Source organism: Heterodontus francisci, chromosome 10 (genome assembly GCF_036365525.1).
Source record: "Heterodontus francisci isolate sHetFra1 chromosome 10, sHetFra1.hap1, whole genome shotgun sequence".
Classification (NCBI taxonomy): Eukaryota; Metazoa; Chordata; class Chondrichthyes; order Heterodontiformes; family Heterodontidae; genus Heterodontus; species Heterodontus francisci.
This window is the reverse complement of record NC_090380.1, coordinates 104,622,832-104,635,250: the sequence shown is the minus strand read 5'-3', so window position 1 is coordinate 104,635,250 and position 12,419 is coordinate 104,622,832. Positions and strand designations below refer to the sequence as shown.

The window sequence follows — 12,419 nt, the reverse complement described above, 5'->3', positions numbered from 1 at the left end:
GAGCAGCTGGGAGCTAAACTAAAAAGCAGAACCAAAAAGGTATTAACCTCCGGATTACTACCTGAGCCACGAGCAAATTGGCAAAGGGTCAATAAGATTAAAGAGGTAAATGCGTGGCTCAAAGATTGGTGTGGGAGAAATGGGTTTGAATTCATGGGACATTGACACCAGTACTGGGGAAGGAGGGAGCTGTTCCGATGGGACGGGCTCCACCTGCATCATGCTGGGACCAGAATCTTGGCGGATCGCATAACTAGGGCTGTAGATAGGGCTTTAAACTAAATAGTGGGGGGGAGGGTTCAGTTACATGGAAAAACAAGAAGTTAAAGGAGAAGGTAGGAGTGCAGGTTAATGGTGAGGTTGCTTGTTACCAAACTGCAAGAAGTATATTGGTTAAACCAGAAGAGAGAAATAATAAACAGGCGAATAAAGCATCAGTGCTGAGGGACAGGTTAGGGGGTAAAGCCCAAATAAGAGTTCTATATACAAATGCATGGAGTGTAAGGAATAAACTAGATGAGTTGCAGGCGCAAATTCAAATGGAAAATTATGATGTGGTGGCCCTTGCAGAGACGTGGCTGCAGGATGGTCGGGACTGGGAACTAAATATACCTGGTTATAAAGTTCACAGGAGGGACAGGGAAAATGGCAGAAGGGGTGGAGTAGCCTTGCTGATTAGAAATAAAATCACCTCATTGGTGAGGGAGGATATAATGAGGGGAAAACATCCAGTGGAGACCTTATGGGTGGAATTGAGGAACAGAAAAGGATCTAAAACTGTAATAGGTGTTGTGTATAGACTCCCTGGTAGCAGTTCTGAGGTTTTAGATTGTATAAATGCACAAATTAGGCAAGTGTGTAACAAAGACAGAGTAGTATTAATGGGGGGATTTTAACTTACACATAGATTGGGAGAGGCAGACTAGCACCTGTCAGGAAGGTAGTGAATTTCTGGAATGTGTCCGGGATAGTTTCCTACAGCAATATGTCCTAGATGTAACAAGGGGACAGGCAATATTAGATTTAGTTATGAGTAATGAGACAAATTTAATTAGTAGCCTAACTGTGCATGAATATTTATCAAATAGCGATCACAACATGATCGAATTCAAGGTAGCGTTTGAAAGCGAAAAGCACGAATCAGCTACTAGAATTTTAGACTTGGGTAAGGCTGACTTTACCGGGATGAGACAGAGACTGTCTATGGTAAACTGGGTAGATCTGTTAATGGGTCAAACGACTGAAGAACAGTGGAGAATATTTAAAGAAACATTTAATGAAATACAGAGCGAGTATATACCCCGAAAGGAAAAAGCTCCACTTCACAGAAAAAACAACCATGGACAACTAAAGAGATTAGGGATAAAAACAAGAAATGCTGGAAATACTCAGCAGGTCTGGCAGCATCTGTGGAGAGAGAAGCAGAGTTAACGTTTTGGGTCAGTGACCCTTCTTCGGAACTCCGTTCTAATCTTTAGAGTTCTCTTGGCTTCAGCTTAGTTTTCACATGAACCCTATCATCATGTTACACAGCGTGGCCCTCTTACTTAGTGTAAGCAGTGACTGTGTGCGGACACTAACTGCTGGAGTGCATCTCATCTGACATCAGGTGCCTATTGTGACATATCACAGCTGCCTATACATCACAAAGGACCGGTTAAGACACATGTCAGTTTCAGCTGGGAGTTACTTTGCAAGTGTGGGAAACCAGTTACCAGCAGGTAAATATTAACACCATTAGATAACTATGTGTGTCATTGGACTTTGCACAGATAAAGTTAATTTCAATGGTAAAGTTTCCCTTGGTGCTTGAAGAAACTGATAAAGAAAGGGAGAATAGAATATGAATGTAAGCTAGCAAAAAGCATAAAAACAGACTGTAAAAGCTTCTATAGGTACGTAAGAAGGAAACATTTGGCTAAGACTAATGTGGGTCCATTACAGGCAGAGTCAGGAGAATTTATAATGGAGAATAGAGAAATGGCAGAGAAACTAAATGATTACTTTGTGTCTGTCTTCACTGAGGAAGATGCAAGAAATCTCCCAGAATTAGAGATCCAAGGGATTAAGGGGAATGAGGAATTGAAGGAAATTAGTAAGAAGGTTGTATTGGAGAAATTAACGGGGCTAAAAGCTGATAAGTCCCCAGGACCTGATATTCTATATCCCAGAGTGTTGAAAGAGGTAGCTATAGAGATACTGGATGCATAAGTGATCATCTTCCAAAATTCTACAGATTCTGGAGTGGTTCCAACAGATTGGAAGGTCGCAAATGTCACTCCACTATTTAAGAAGGGAGGGAGAGAGAAAACAGGGAATTACAGACCTGTTAGCCTTACATCAGTCATTTGGAAAATGCTAGAATCTATTATAAAGGATGTGATAAATGGACACTTGGATAATAATGATCTGATTGGGCATAGTCAACATGGATTTATGAATGGGAAATCATGTCTGATGAACCTGCTGGAATTTTTTGAGGATGTTACTAACAGAAATGATAAGGACGTGGACGTGGTATATTGGGATTTTCAGAAGGCTTTTGATAAAGTCTCCCACACAGGAGGTTGTTTAGCAAAATTAAAGCACATTGGATAGGAGGTAATAAACTGGCATGGATTAAGGATTGGTTAACAGGCAGGAAGCAGAGAATAGGAATAAACGGGACATTCTTGCATTGGCAGGCTGTGACTAGTGTGGTATCACAAGGATCAGTGTTTGGGCCCCAGCTGTATATTAACAATGATTTGGATATATATCAATGATTTGGATGTGGGGACTAAATGTAGTATTTCCAAGTTTGTGGATGACGCAAGACTAGATGGGGATGTGTGTTGTGACGAAGATGCAAAGTGGCTTCCAGGGAATTTGGACAGACTTAGCGACTGGGCAAGAATGTGGCAGATGGAATATAATGTGGAAAAATGTGAGGTTATCCACTTTGGTAAGAGGAACAGATGTGCAGAATATTTCTTCAATGGTAAGAGATTAGAAAGTGTAGATGTACAAAGGGACCTGGGTATCCTTGTCAATAAGTCACTGAAAGCTAACATGCAGGTACATCAAGCAATTAGGAAGGCTAATGGTATGTTAGCTTTTATCGCAAGAGAATTTGAGTACAGGAGTAGTGAAATCTTGCTTCAATTATATACAACCTTGGTTAGACCGCACCTGGAGTACTGTGTGTAGTTTTGGCCCCCTTACCTTAGGAAGGATATTATTGCCGTAGAGGGAGTGCAACGAAGGTTCACCAGACTTGTTTCTGGGATGGCGGGATGGTCCTATGTAGAGAGACTAGGGAAACTGGGCCTGTATTCTCTAGAGTTTCGAAGACTGAGAGGTGATCTCATTGAAACCTACAAAATACTTAAAGGGATAGACAGGGTAAATGCAACTAAGATGCTTCCCCTGGTTGGGGAGTCTAGAATGAGGGGACACAATTTCAAAATAATGGGGAAGCCACTTAGGACCGAAATGAGGAGCAATTTCTTTACTAGAGGGTTGTGAATTTTTGGAATTCTCTATCCCAGAGGGCTGTGGAAGCTCAGTCATTGAGTATGTTTAAAGCAGAGCCTGACAGATTTCTAAATGCAAATGACATAAGGGGATATGAGGATAGTGTGGGAAAAAGGCATTGAAGTGGAAGATCAGCCTTGATCGTATCAAATTGCGGGGCAGGCTTGATGGGCTCCTGCTCCTATATTCCTATGTTCCTACCTGTATACCTTGCCATTTTATTCTCAATAATTTCTTCCTTTTCAGTACCCCCTGCCAACCATCCTATCCTTGATTATTATTTTGTCATCTTGTCATCTTTCTCACAATTGGCCTGCTCAAGTCTTGTTTATTTCCTTCTTTCTTGAAATGCCCTACAAAGCATTGCCTTTCACTTTACATTGTACTCCTCCCAGTTTTCTGCCTCTGTCTTCTGCAAGTGCTTACACTTGGTGGGTTACTCAGGTTACAGGGAAAATTCTCATGTACCTTGCCCAAATGGTAACTCTTCAGAAGTAAAGCTATTTATCGTGCATTGCTATGATAGCATTTGAGTTCAACTCGATGCCGTCATCATCCAACAATCACATGTACATGTTACTACGTTAAAAGGATTTGTTCGGGTCAATACAAAGAAATTATTTCCTCTGATGAGGGAAATCAAGAACGAGGGGGGGAATTTTATGCAGTCCGCCGTGGCAGATTTTGTGGTGTGTGGAGTGATAGAAGTAGGTGGGAGGTGTTTTCTCGTATTCCCTATGGCGGGATATTTTAGACAAATTAAGTCGGTGGCAGTTTTGTGGCATCCTGGGGTTCCCCCAGCGCGGTGGCGGATTGCAGCTTTGCATTCATTTAAATAACATGAATACTCATTACCTAACGCATAGTCCTGCCAGATAAAGTGAATGGCAAGCGATATTCCCGTGCCACCCAGTTCACGAATATTTCAGCGTGGCACGCCACATTTGGATTTGTGCAATTGAGTCTTAGGACTGTGCTCTTCTTTCTTTTACTCATCCACTAAACTAACGACAGCATTGGAATGGATGTTTGCCTCCAGGCTTGGCACCAGCAAGGGTGAATTATCTCAGGGGATGACGGCGACAGCATAGGCAGGGGCTACATGGAGGAGCAGGGGCGGATAGACTGGGTGGGAAGGGTGAGGTTGATTGGGTGCATGGAGGAGCAGGGGAGGATAGACTGGGTGGGAAGGGTGGGGTTGATTGGGTGCATGGAGGAGCAGGGGAGGGTGGAGTGGAGTATCCAGATTGTTGAATGGTTGATGTTGATGGTGAAGATGCATTTTGTCAGCTGCAAGGTTTTGTGGGTGGATTAGATCAGTACTATGTGAAGCTGTTTGTCAAGGGGTTAAAAGAAGGGATGAGTGTGTCGACATCAAGGAGCTGTAGAGCAAATTGAGGGTACTGGCTAGCAGAGGGAATGGTCACAGTTAATGGGGGCAAATGGATTTCGTAGGGGGGAAGGTCAAGACTAATGGGTGGGATTTCGACAACTTCATATGGAAGGCAATGGGACTCGGCAACAATTGCCAGTTTGATGTGAGGAGGTTCAAGGGTAAGAGTCGACATGTCGATAGCAACGGGAGTAGGAACAGAGGGGAGGGATCGCATGAATACATTGATGATTACACAGTGCACAGTAATGGGGGGAGGCTCAATGGTAGTGGAGGGAAGAGTAACGGTAACATTGGGTCAAGGGTGATGGGTTCAAGTTGGAAGTTTGCAGGAGGAGGTTGGAAGGTGTAGAGACTTGCCCAGAATTCCATGTGCACAAATCTCCAACAAAAATGGAAACCATGTGGACACTCAGGATTGCAAAGAGAGTGGGAGGAAGCAAACAACAGTGTGTTTGTTTTCTATCTGTCTGTAACTTGAAGGCAGATATAAGGGAGCTGTTCATTGCCTTGATGTTTCAGCTCACTGGCACTAGAGGGCTGAATTGTCATGCTCTGCTTATTTATTGTTCAGACAAGCCAGAGCGACATGGGTCTCATACACTCAATTTGTCTAGTACCATGGGAAGAAGAAACGAGAGAGAGACTAAGGAGGGCTCTTTTCCCTCAACTCATGATACCTGAGCACCAACAACAGGCAGAACAGGAAGGTGAGGATGCTCTGAATGATAACATCCAGGAACGACCTAATCGAAGACAGGCACTGACACATCATCGCATCCTCAGGACAAGGGCAAATTACCGTCAAATGTCAGAGAGGCAATGCCAGAGATGCCTAAGGATGTCACGTGAAATTGTCACAGAGATTTGTAGGATCCTGCAGCATGATCTGCAGCCGTTTGACTTCGGTGGGAGCCCATGCCAGTTGCTCTCAAGGTGACTGCTGCACTCGATGTTTTTTCCAGCGGCTCCTTCCAGGGATCCACGGGTGACATATGTGGCATCTCGCAGCCTGCAATCCACAGGTGTATCAAAGAGGTGACCAATGCCCCTTTTTGACGTACCAATGATTTCATCTACTTACCTGTAGACGAGGACAGCCAGGCAGTAAGGTCTGTGGTCTTCAGTGCCATCACTGGCTTCCTTAGAGTGAAAGGGATGACTGTACTCATGTGGCTATTAGAGCTCCCTGGGACCAGCCTGCTGTCTTTGTCAATCACAAAGGCTTCCACTTTTTAAATGTACAGCTGTTTTGCGACCACAGGAGAAGAATTATGCATGTATGCGCACGTTTCCCAGGGAGCTGTCATGGCTCGCACATTTTGAGAGACTCCCAGCTGCCAGCAATTTTCGAGGAACCAGCCGAAGTGGACAGATGGATCCTGGGTAACAAGGGTTACCTGCTTTGTACATGGTTGATGACACCAGTACATCATCCCCAAAGTGCTGCTGAAGAGATGTACAATGTTGCACACACATCCACCAGAGCCATCACTGAACACGCCATTGGCATGTTGAAAATGTGATTCTGTTGGCTTGACCTGTCTGGAGGGGCTCTTCAGTATACACCACAGAAGGTGTCACAATAATCGTTGTCTGCTGTGCTTTGCACAACCTTGCAACATTCTGCAGGCATGGGGAACAGGAGGAACACCAGTCCTCCTCAGATGAGGATGACTATGAAGAGGGTGAGGAGGAGGACAACAATGATGATGCTGTCATCGATATGAGGGCCATGGAGAGATATGCATGTTACGCCAATGTGTTTTGTTGAATGATAATTTTCTTTAATCCATTTACTGGACATCTGAATTTATATATTTTTTAAAAGACATTTTTATAAGACAAGCTTCCAGCAAAGTCGTCCTTTCAGCTGCAATTGGCTACCTAATTTGCAACGCTGTATCCTACACTGCAATGACTGAGGAGGGAGACGGAATGTTTGTGCATTTCCCAGCAAGAAATAGGACACAGGAAGTTTAGAAGAACTACTTGATCTTTCAGCAAGCAGAAAAATACTGCTAACTGCTATATTTGAATGATTGAGTGACTGTCATGTGACAAGCCCCTCCCCATCTGTGATTTTAAGCTGGTGTTTTTCCCTGGAGCAGAGGAGAAGCAACTGGACTTTGACATGACCAGACCCTAAGTGGGGATCTCTCTCTCTCTCTCCATTCTAGCTTGAAAGCTTTCAAATCCTGCTTGTTGACTGACCACCTTTGCATACTTTGGCTTCAATCAGAAACCCAGCTGGAGGAAATCATCAGCATCACTGTCTCCAAAGAGACCAACCAAACCAGTCATCTACCTGTTCAAACTAAAAGCCTCAGGACCACTGAATTCAGCTAGATGCCAGCTGAATCACCAAAGCCCACCGACTCTATTCACTTTTGTTTTATGGACTCTAACTCAACCAATCTACCTTTCCCACTCTGTAATCTATTTGTGTGTGTGCAAATCTCCAGAGTGTGTGTGTGAGTGAAAATTGGTGTGTTGTTTATTATTTTATTAGTTCTGTTTACATACAACAAATTTAACCTCTTTCTTTGTTAACTCAAGAAACCCTATCCTATTGATTCATGTTACGATCATAGCAAGTAAGTAATCAAACACCTACTGAATTGGCCAGTAAAAGCTGAAAAGAATAGAAAAATGATAGGAGGATGAACAGCCATGAGCGAGAAGGGAGAGCTGGAAACACAGGGGCCAACTCCCTCCTCAGGCCAAAAAGGAAGGTGCTGAGAACAGGAGTGACGCCTGAAATCATGTATGTTTCCATTGTAACAAGGCAGATCACCTTTGAGCTGACTGCTGGAAGTTACAGGAGAAACCCATAGGTTTAGTCAGGGTACACCAGACCAGTGCAAGAAAAGGGACCCTGATGGAATGCACAGCAGACCAGGCTGTGGTTTTAACTGCGGCAGTAAAACCCAGTAGACCTACTGCTGAGAGTGTGGGAAAACTTAACAAAATACCTGAGAGTTGCTAGGATTTTGTGTCCAGAGGAAAAGTGACCTCATACCCCTCGAGTGAGGTGAGTAAACCCATAGTCATACTTACAGATACAGAGGCCACCCAATCCCATCTGCTGGGAAAAGGCATGACCATTTCCCCAGAGCGTGCATTGAATATTAGAGTACTAGTAAATGGTATCGGAGGAAAGTATATGCACATACCTTTATATCAGGTGCACCTGGAGTGTGACCTTATTTCAGGACCGGTAACCTTGGGGATTGTCACTAGTTTACATGTGGACGGGTACGACCTGCTCCTTGGTAATGACCTGGCGGGGGGTGAAAGTGGTAGCTTCCCCAATGGTTTTAGCAAGACCAAACGAGGTCAGGGAGAAAGAGCAGCTACAGGAAAAGGTCCTTGGCATTTTTCCTGACTGTGTGGTGACCCGGTCCATGGCCAAACAAGCTCCGTCAGAGGAAGCTGAACTGGTACTGCAAACTGATGACCTTACTGTCTGGTTATCTGGAGGCTTCTTTGGGAAGTTAGAGGACCCAAAGGATGGGTTAAACAGGTCTTCCTTGGTTGCGATTCAGCAAACCAACCCAAGGTTAAAAAAGTTAGCATAGACTGTCCAAACTGAAGCTGAAGCAGAGGGAGTTCCAGAGTGCTACTATTTAAAGGATGAAATACTGATGAGGAAGTGGAGACCTCCTCACAGACCTGCAGACGAAGAGTGGACAGTGGTTCACTAGGTAGTGACACTGCTGAGGTACCGTTGGGAAATATTGAGAATAGCCCATGAGATTCCAATAGCTGGACATGTCGGTATCTGAAAAACCCAAGCCCACATAAGGCAGCATTTTCACTGGCCACAACTCCACAAGGATGTGGTGGAGTTCTGTAAGACTTGCCACATGAGCCAGGTTGTGGGGAAGCCTCAACCTGCAATAAAACCTGCACCCCTAATTCCCATACCAGCTTTTGGGGAACCATTTAGCAGAGTGCTGGTGAATCATGTGGGGCCCCTGCCGAAAACAAAAGGGGGCTACCAGTATCTTCTCACCAGTATGGATGTGGCTACCCAATTTCCAGAGACCATCCCCCTAAGAACTATCTCTGCCAAAGTAGTGGTGGAGGGGGCTAACCCAATTCTTCACCCGATATAGGCTGCCTGTTGTGATCCAGTGGGATCAGGGTATAGCTTTTCTGCTACTTTCAGGATTCAATTTAATCCAACCAGGGTGACTTGTCCATGACTACAACAAACCACTATGGGTACAGGTATATGTTGGTTATAAGTGTAGCATATTTATTAATTAATTTATATTCAGTGAAAAGGAGTTATACTTAACAAAGGCCATAGTCACAGTCTGTTCCTTAGAACCTCGGCAGTAGCCCTTTGAGTTACTATGGCGCAGTTTCTCTTTCTCTTGCTGTGTTCTGTTGACTGAAGATTCTCTTCTTTCTTTCTTTGGATTGTTCGTGCTGCTTCTTATGTTAAATAGCCTTTTTGGCCATCAGACCACCTTGTAATTTGCCCGAAGATTGGTCCAGGTCCTGTGATGTCAGTTACTACCCTACTCCAATTGGGGCTTAATCGATAAAACATTTTGATAATAATTGAGATAAAAACCTCTGAAGACTTCTATTCATTACAGTTGTTATCTCCTTGGACAGTATGAACTTGTACAGAAATTGATTCCTTTTTAGCAACATTAATGAATGTTATCAGGCTCACAATACTTTTTCTGCTGACTTTGTGTCACAGTGACTTAAAAAGTCCTACTGATATTGAATTTCTTACAAGCTTAAGATTTAGTTTTTAAATTAAAGCCCATTCTTACTAGCATGATTCTTAATGCATTAATTACAACTCAATCAAGGTCCATTACTTTGTAATCATTGTTTTTTTGATGGGTTACTACTTAATACATTAATTTGATGAATACAGTTGCCGATACCAACACAAAATGACTTTGTTGGTCACGTGTTAGTATTAAGATGGCTTACTTGACCTGGCTAATTATCACAGAGGCTACAGTGTGAAAATGGTCAAGTTAAGCTAAAATCCAGCTACCCAAACCTACTGACAAGGGCATGAATTTTATGCCCAGTATTTTTCAAAAGGTCATGGGTAAAATCTGAGCATAACCCAGCTAAAGCCCTCAGCCTACCACCCACAGTCACAAGGGGCTTTGGAGCAGTACCACCAGACCCTAAAGACAATGATCAGGGCATATACAGCTATGTGTACCCCCATGACCGGGATAAAGGGCTGGGATTTCTTCTGTTTGCTTTCAGGGACTCACCCAATGAGTCCACTGGCTTTAGTTCCTTTGAATTAGTTTATAGACATGAGGTGAGAGGTCCTCTAATCCTAATCAAGGAGAGGTTTTTAGGATGCAGGGATGAATCTTCCCTGTTAGACTACATCCCCATGTTCTGAGGACGGCTTATGAGAGCCTGTGCGGTGTCTCAGGAACACCTACAAACCTCCCAGACAACTATGAAAAGGCAGGTGGATAAACATGCCCAGAGACCTTGTGTTAGTGCTATTACCAATACAGGGAGAACCATTGAAAGCCCAATACAGTGTAGTAAAGATAATTAGCCTGGTGAATTATATAATTGAACCCCAGATCATAGGAAAAAGCAAAGGCTGTGCCTCATCGATGTGTTAAAATGGTATCATAGCAGGGAAGGGGGCAAACAAGCACAGGTCTGACAGGCAGTCAGGAAAGAGGAGGGTGAAAGGGACAGTGAGGACAAGTTAGAGGGAGGCCTGGAGGATTCCCAAATCGAACCCCATATCGTTAAGGAAATGTTAGGGAAAAACAAAACTGTGATTTTGAACACTTCTATCAGATCTCCTCTTTACCTTCTCTGCTCTAAGGAGAACAACCCCAGCTTCTCCAATATCGCCACATAACTGAAGCCCCTCATCCCTGGAGCCATTCTCACATTCTAGCAGAGAACATAGATAACAAGCAGGTATAGGAATCTGAGCCTGGGAACATGGAGGCTAACGTGATACATATCAGGGATTGGACCTGGGATTTTCCTGCTCTGCATGTTTGCCATCCCACATAATGAAGTACATTTAAGCTATTAGGCAGCAAGATCATTGGCCTTGTAATTCTATATTAAACATGACTCTGAGAGTACCGTCTTTTGCTCTTTATTCCCTCTTCCATTCTGGATGCATCTTTCCCTCTCTCTCCATTTTATATTGTTTTGTTTTAACAGCAACGAGCTTTGGGTACAATTGATTTCCATCTTTGACGAGAGGACAGTGTGGGAAGAAGTGACTGAAATCCATGAAAAGTTGACCTGAGGAGTGAGAACACCAGCAACCATAAAGGGATGAGAAGAATGAGATTAACAATGAGCTGACCTGCGAAAGAGGCAACTGAAGTTCTTGCAGGGTAGACCCAATGAACAGGAGATGGAAAATCTCTGATTCATAATGATTCGATAACAACTTTTTGCCAGCGGTAATTTAAAACCCATTAGCACTCAAAATGGGGCAAGGTCACTGGACAGTTCTCACCAAATAATCTACCTCCATTGATTGGAGTACCCTTAAAATTAGAGCCATGTTACTTCCTTAAGAAATATTGTTATGTTGTGGTTAGGCTGCATTAATGATCTGAGAGTGGTAGCTGCCATGTCAGCTGTGGCTCAGTTGGTGACACTCTTGAAGTCCCACTCCAAAGGCTGGAGCACAGTATCCTGGGTGAGATGCCAGTGCAGAGAGGAGGCATCATTCATTTGCTGAAATGCCCAATGACCCTGAAAGGTTATTGGGGCTTTTTGCCCTCTATAGTTGCAATCAATTGGGATTGAGCTCACCTGTCTTGCCTCCCCTTGAATTAATAGCTAATCTACTGATGAAGTTAAGGTGGAATATTGGGAGGGCCTCTGTGGAAATTCTATGCCAGTTTGAGCCCACTTGTTTCGCCAGTTCTTTATAGTCTCCATTGATACATGTTCCCAGCTTCTTTTTCCTTATTTCAGATTCCACCAAGCACCCAACGATTGGGGCCAGAGTCAGAGTATTGGCACAGTCTGAATCAGTTGAAATATGTCTTTTATCAATTACACAGTAAGTACAAGTCTTTAGAAACCTTTGCACCATTGTTTGATGTCCACTTTCTTTTCAGGGGGGAGGGGGAGGTGGTAAAATTGGATAATTTTCTGCAGTTTTGCCTTTCTTGACTCTGGCCTGAGGTGTAATCGTGGATTGAATAGGATAAATGGATGAAGGAAAAGATTAGGAAGGAAGAGGTGAAGGTAAATTGGATTGGCTGAATGGGTGGAGGGTAAAGGCCGACATGGATTGATTTGGCTGAATGGCCTGTTTCTGTGCTGTAACCTCTATGCACCTTTGTATGTGAGCGCATGCCAATCATGTGTACTGTCAGTGCCCCCTCCTCCCCCAACACTGTCAGCACCCTCTACCCCCACTGTCGGTGCCCCCTCTTCCCCACTGTCAGTGCCCCCTCCTCCCCCAACACTCAGCACCCTCTACCCCCACTGTTGGTGCCCCCTCTCC

At 43.9% G+C, this 12,419-nt stretch overlaps 1 protein-coding gene across 1 annotated transcript in view; it reads left to right on the top strand.

The window, feature by feature from the left end:
- The first annotated feature begins 12,124 nt into the window (after nt 1-12,124).
- The window catches only part of LOC137374222 (transmembrane protease serine 2-like), a 58,914-nt gene continuing 58,619 nt past the window's right edge, over nt 12,125-12,419 (top strand). Inside the window, exon 1 of the mRNA XM_068040009.1 lies at nt 12,125-12,157. Within this exon, the coding sequence (XP_067896110.1) occupies nt 12,125-12,157 (33 nt within the window). The remainder of the gene's footprint in view (nt 12,158-12,419) is intronic.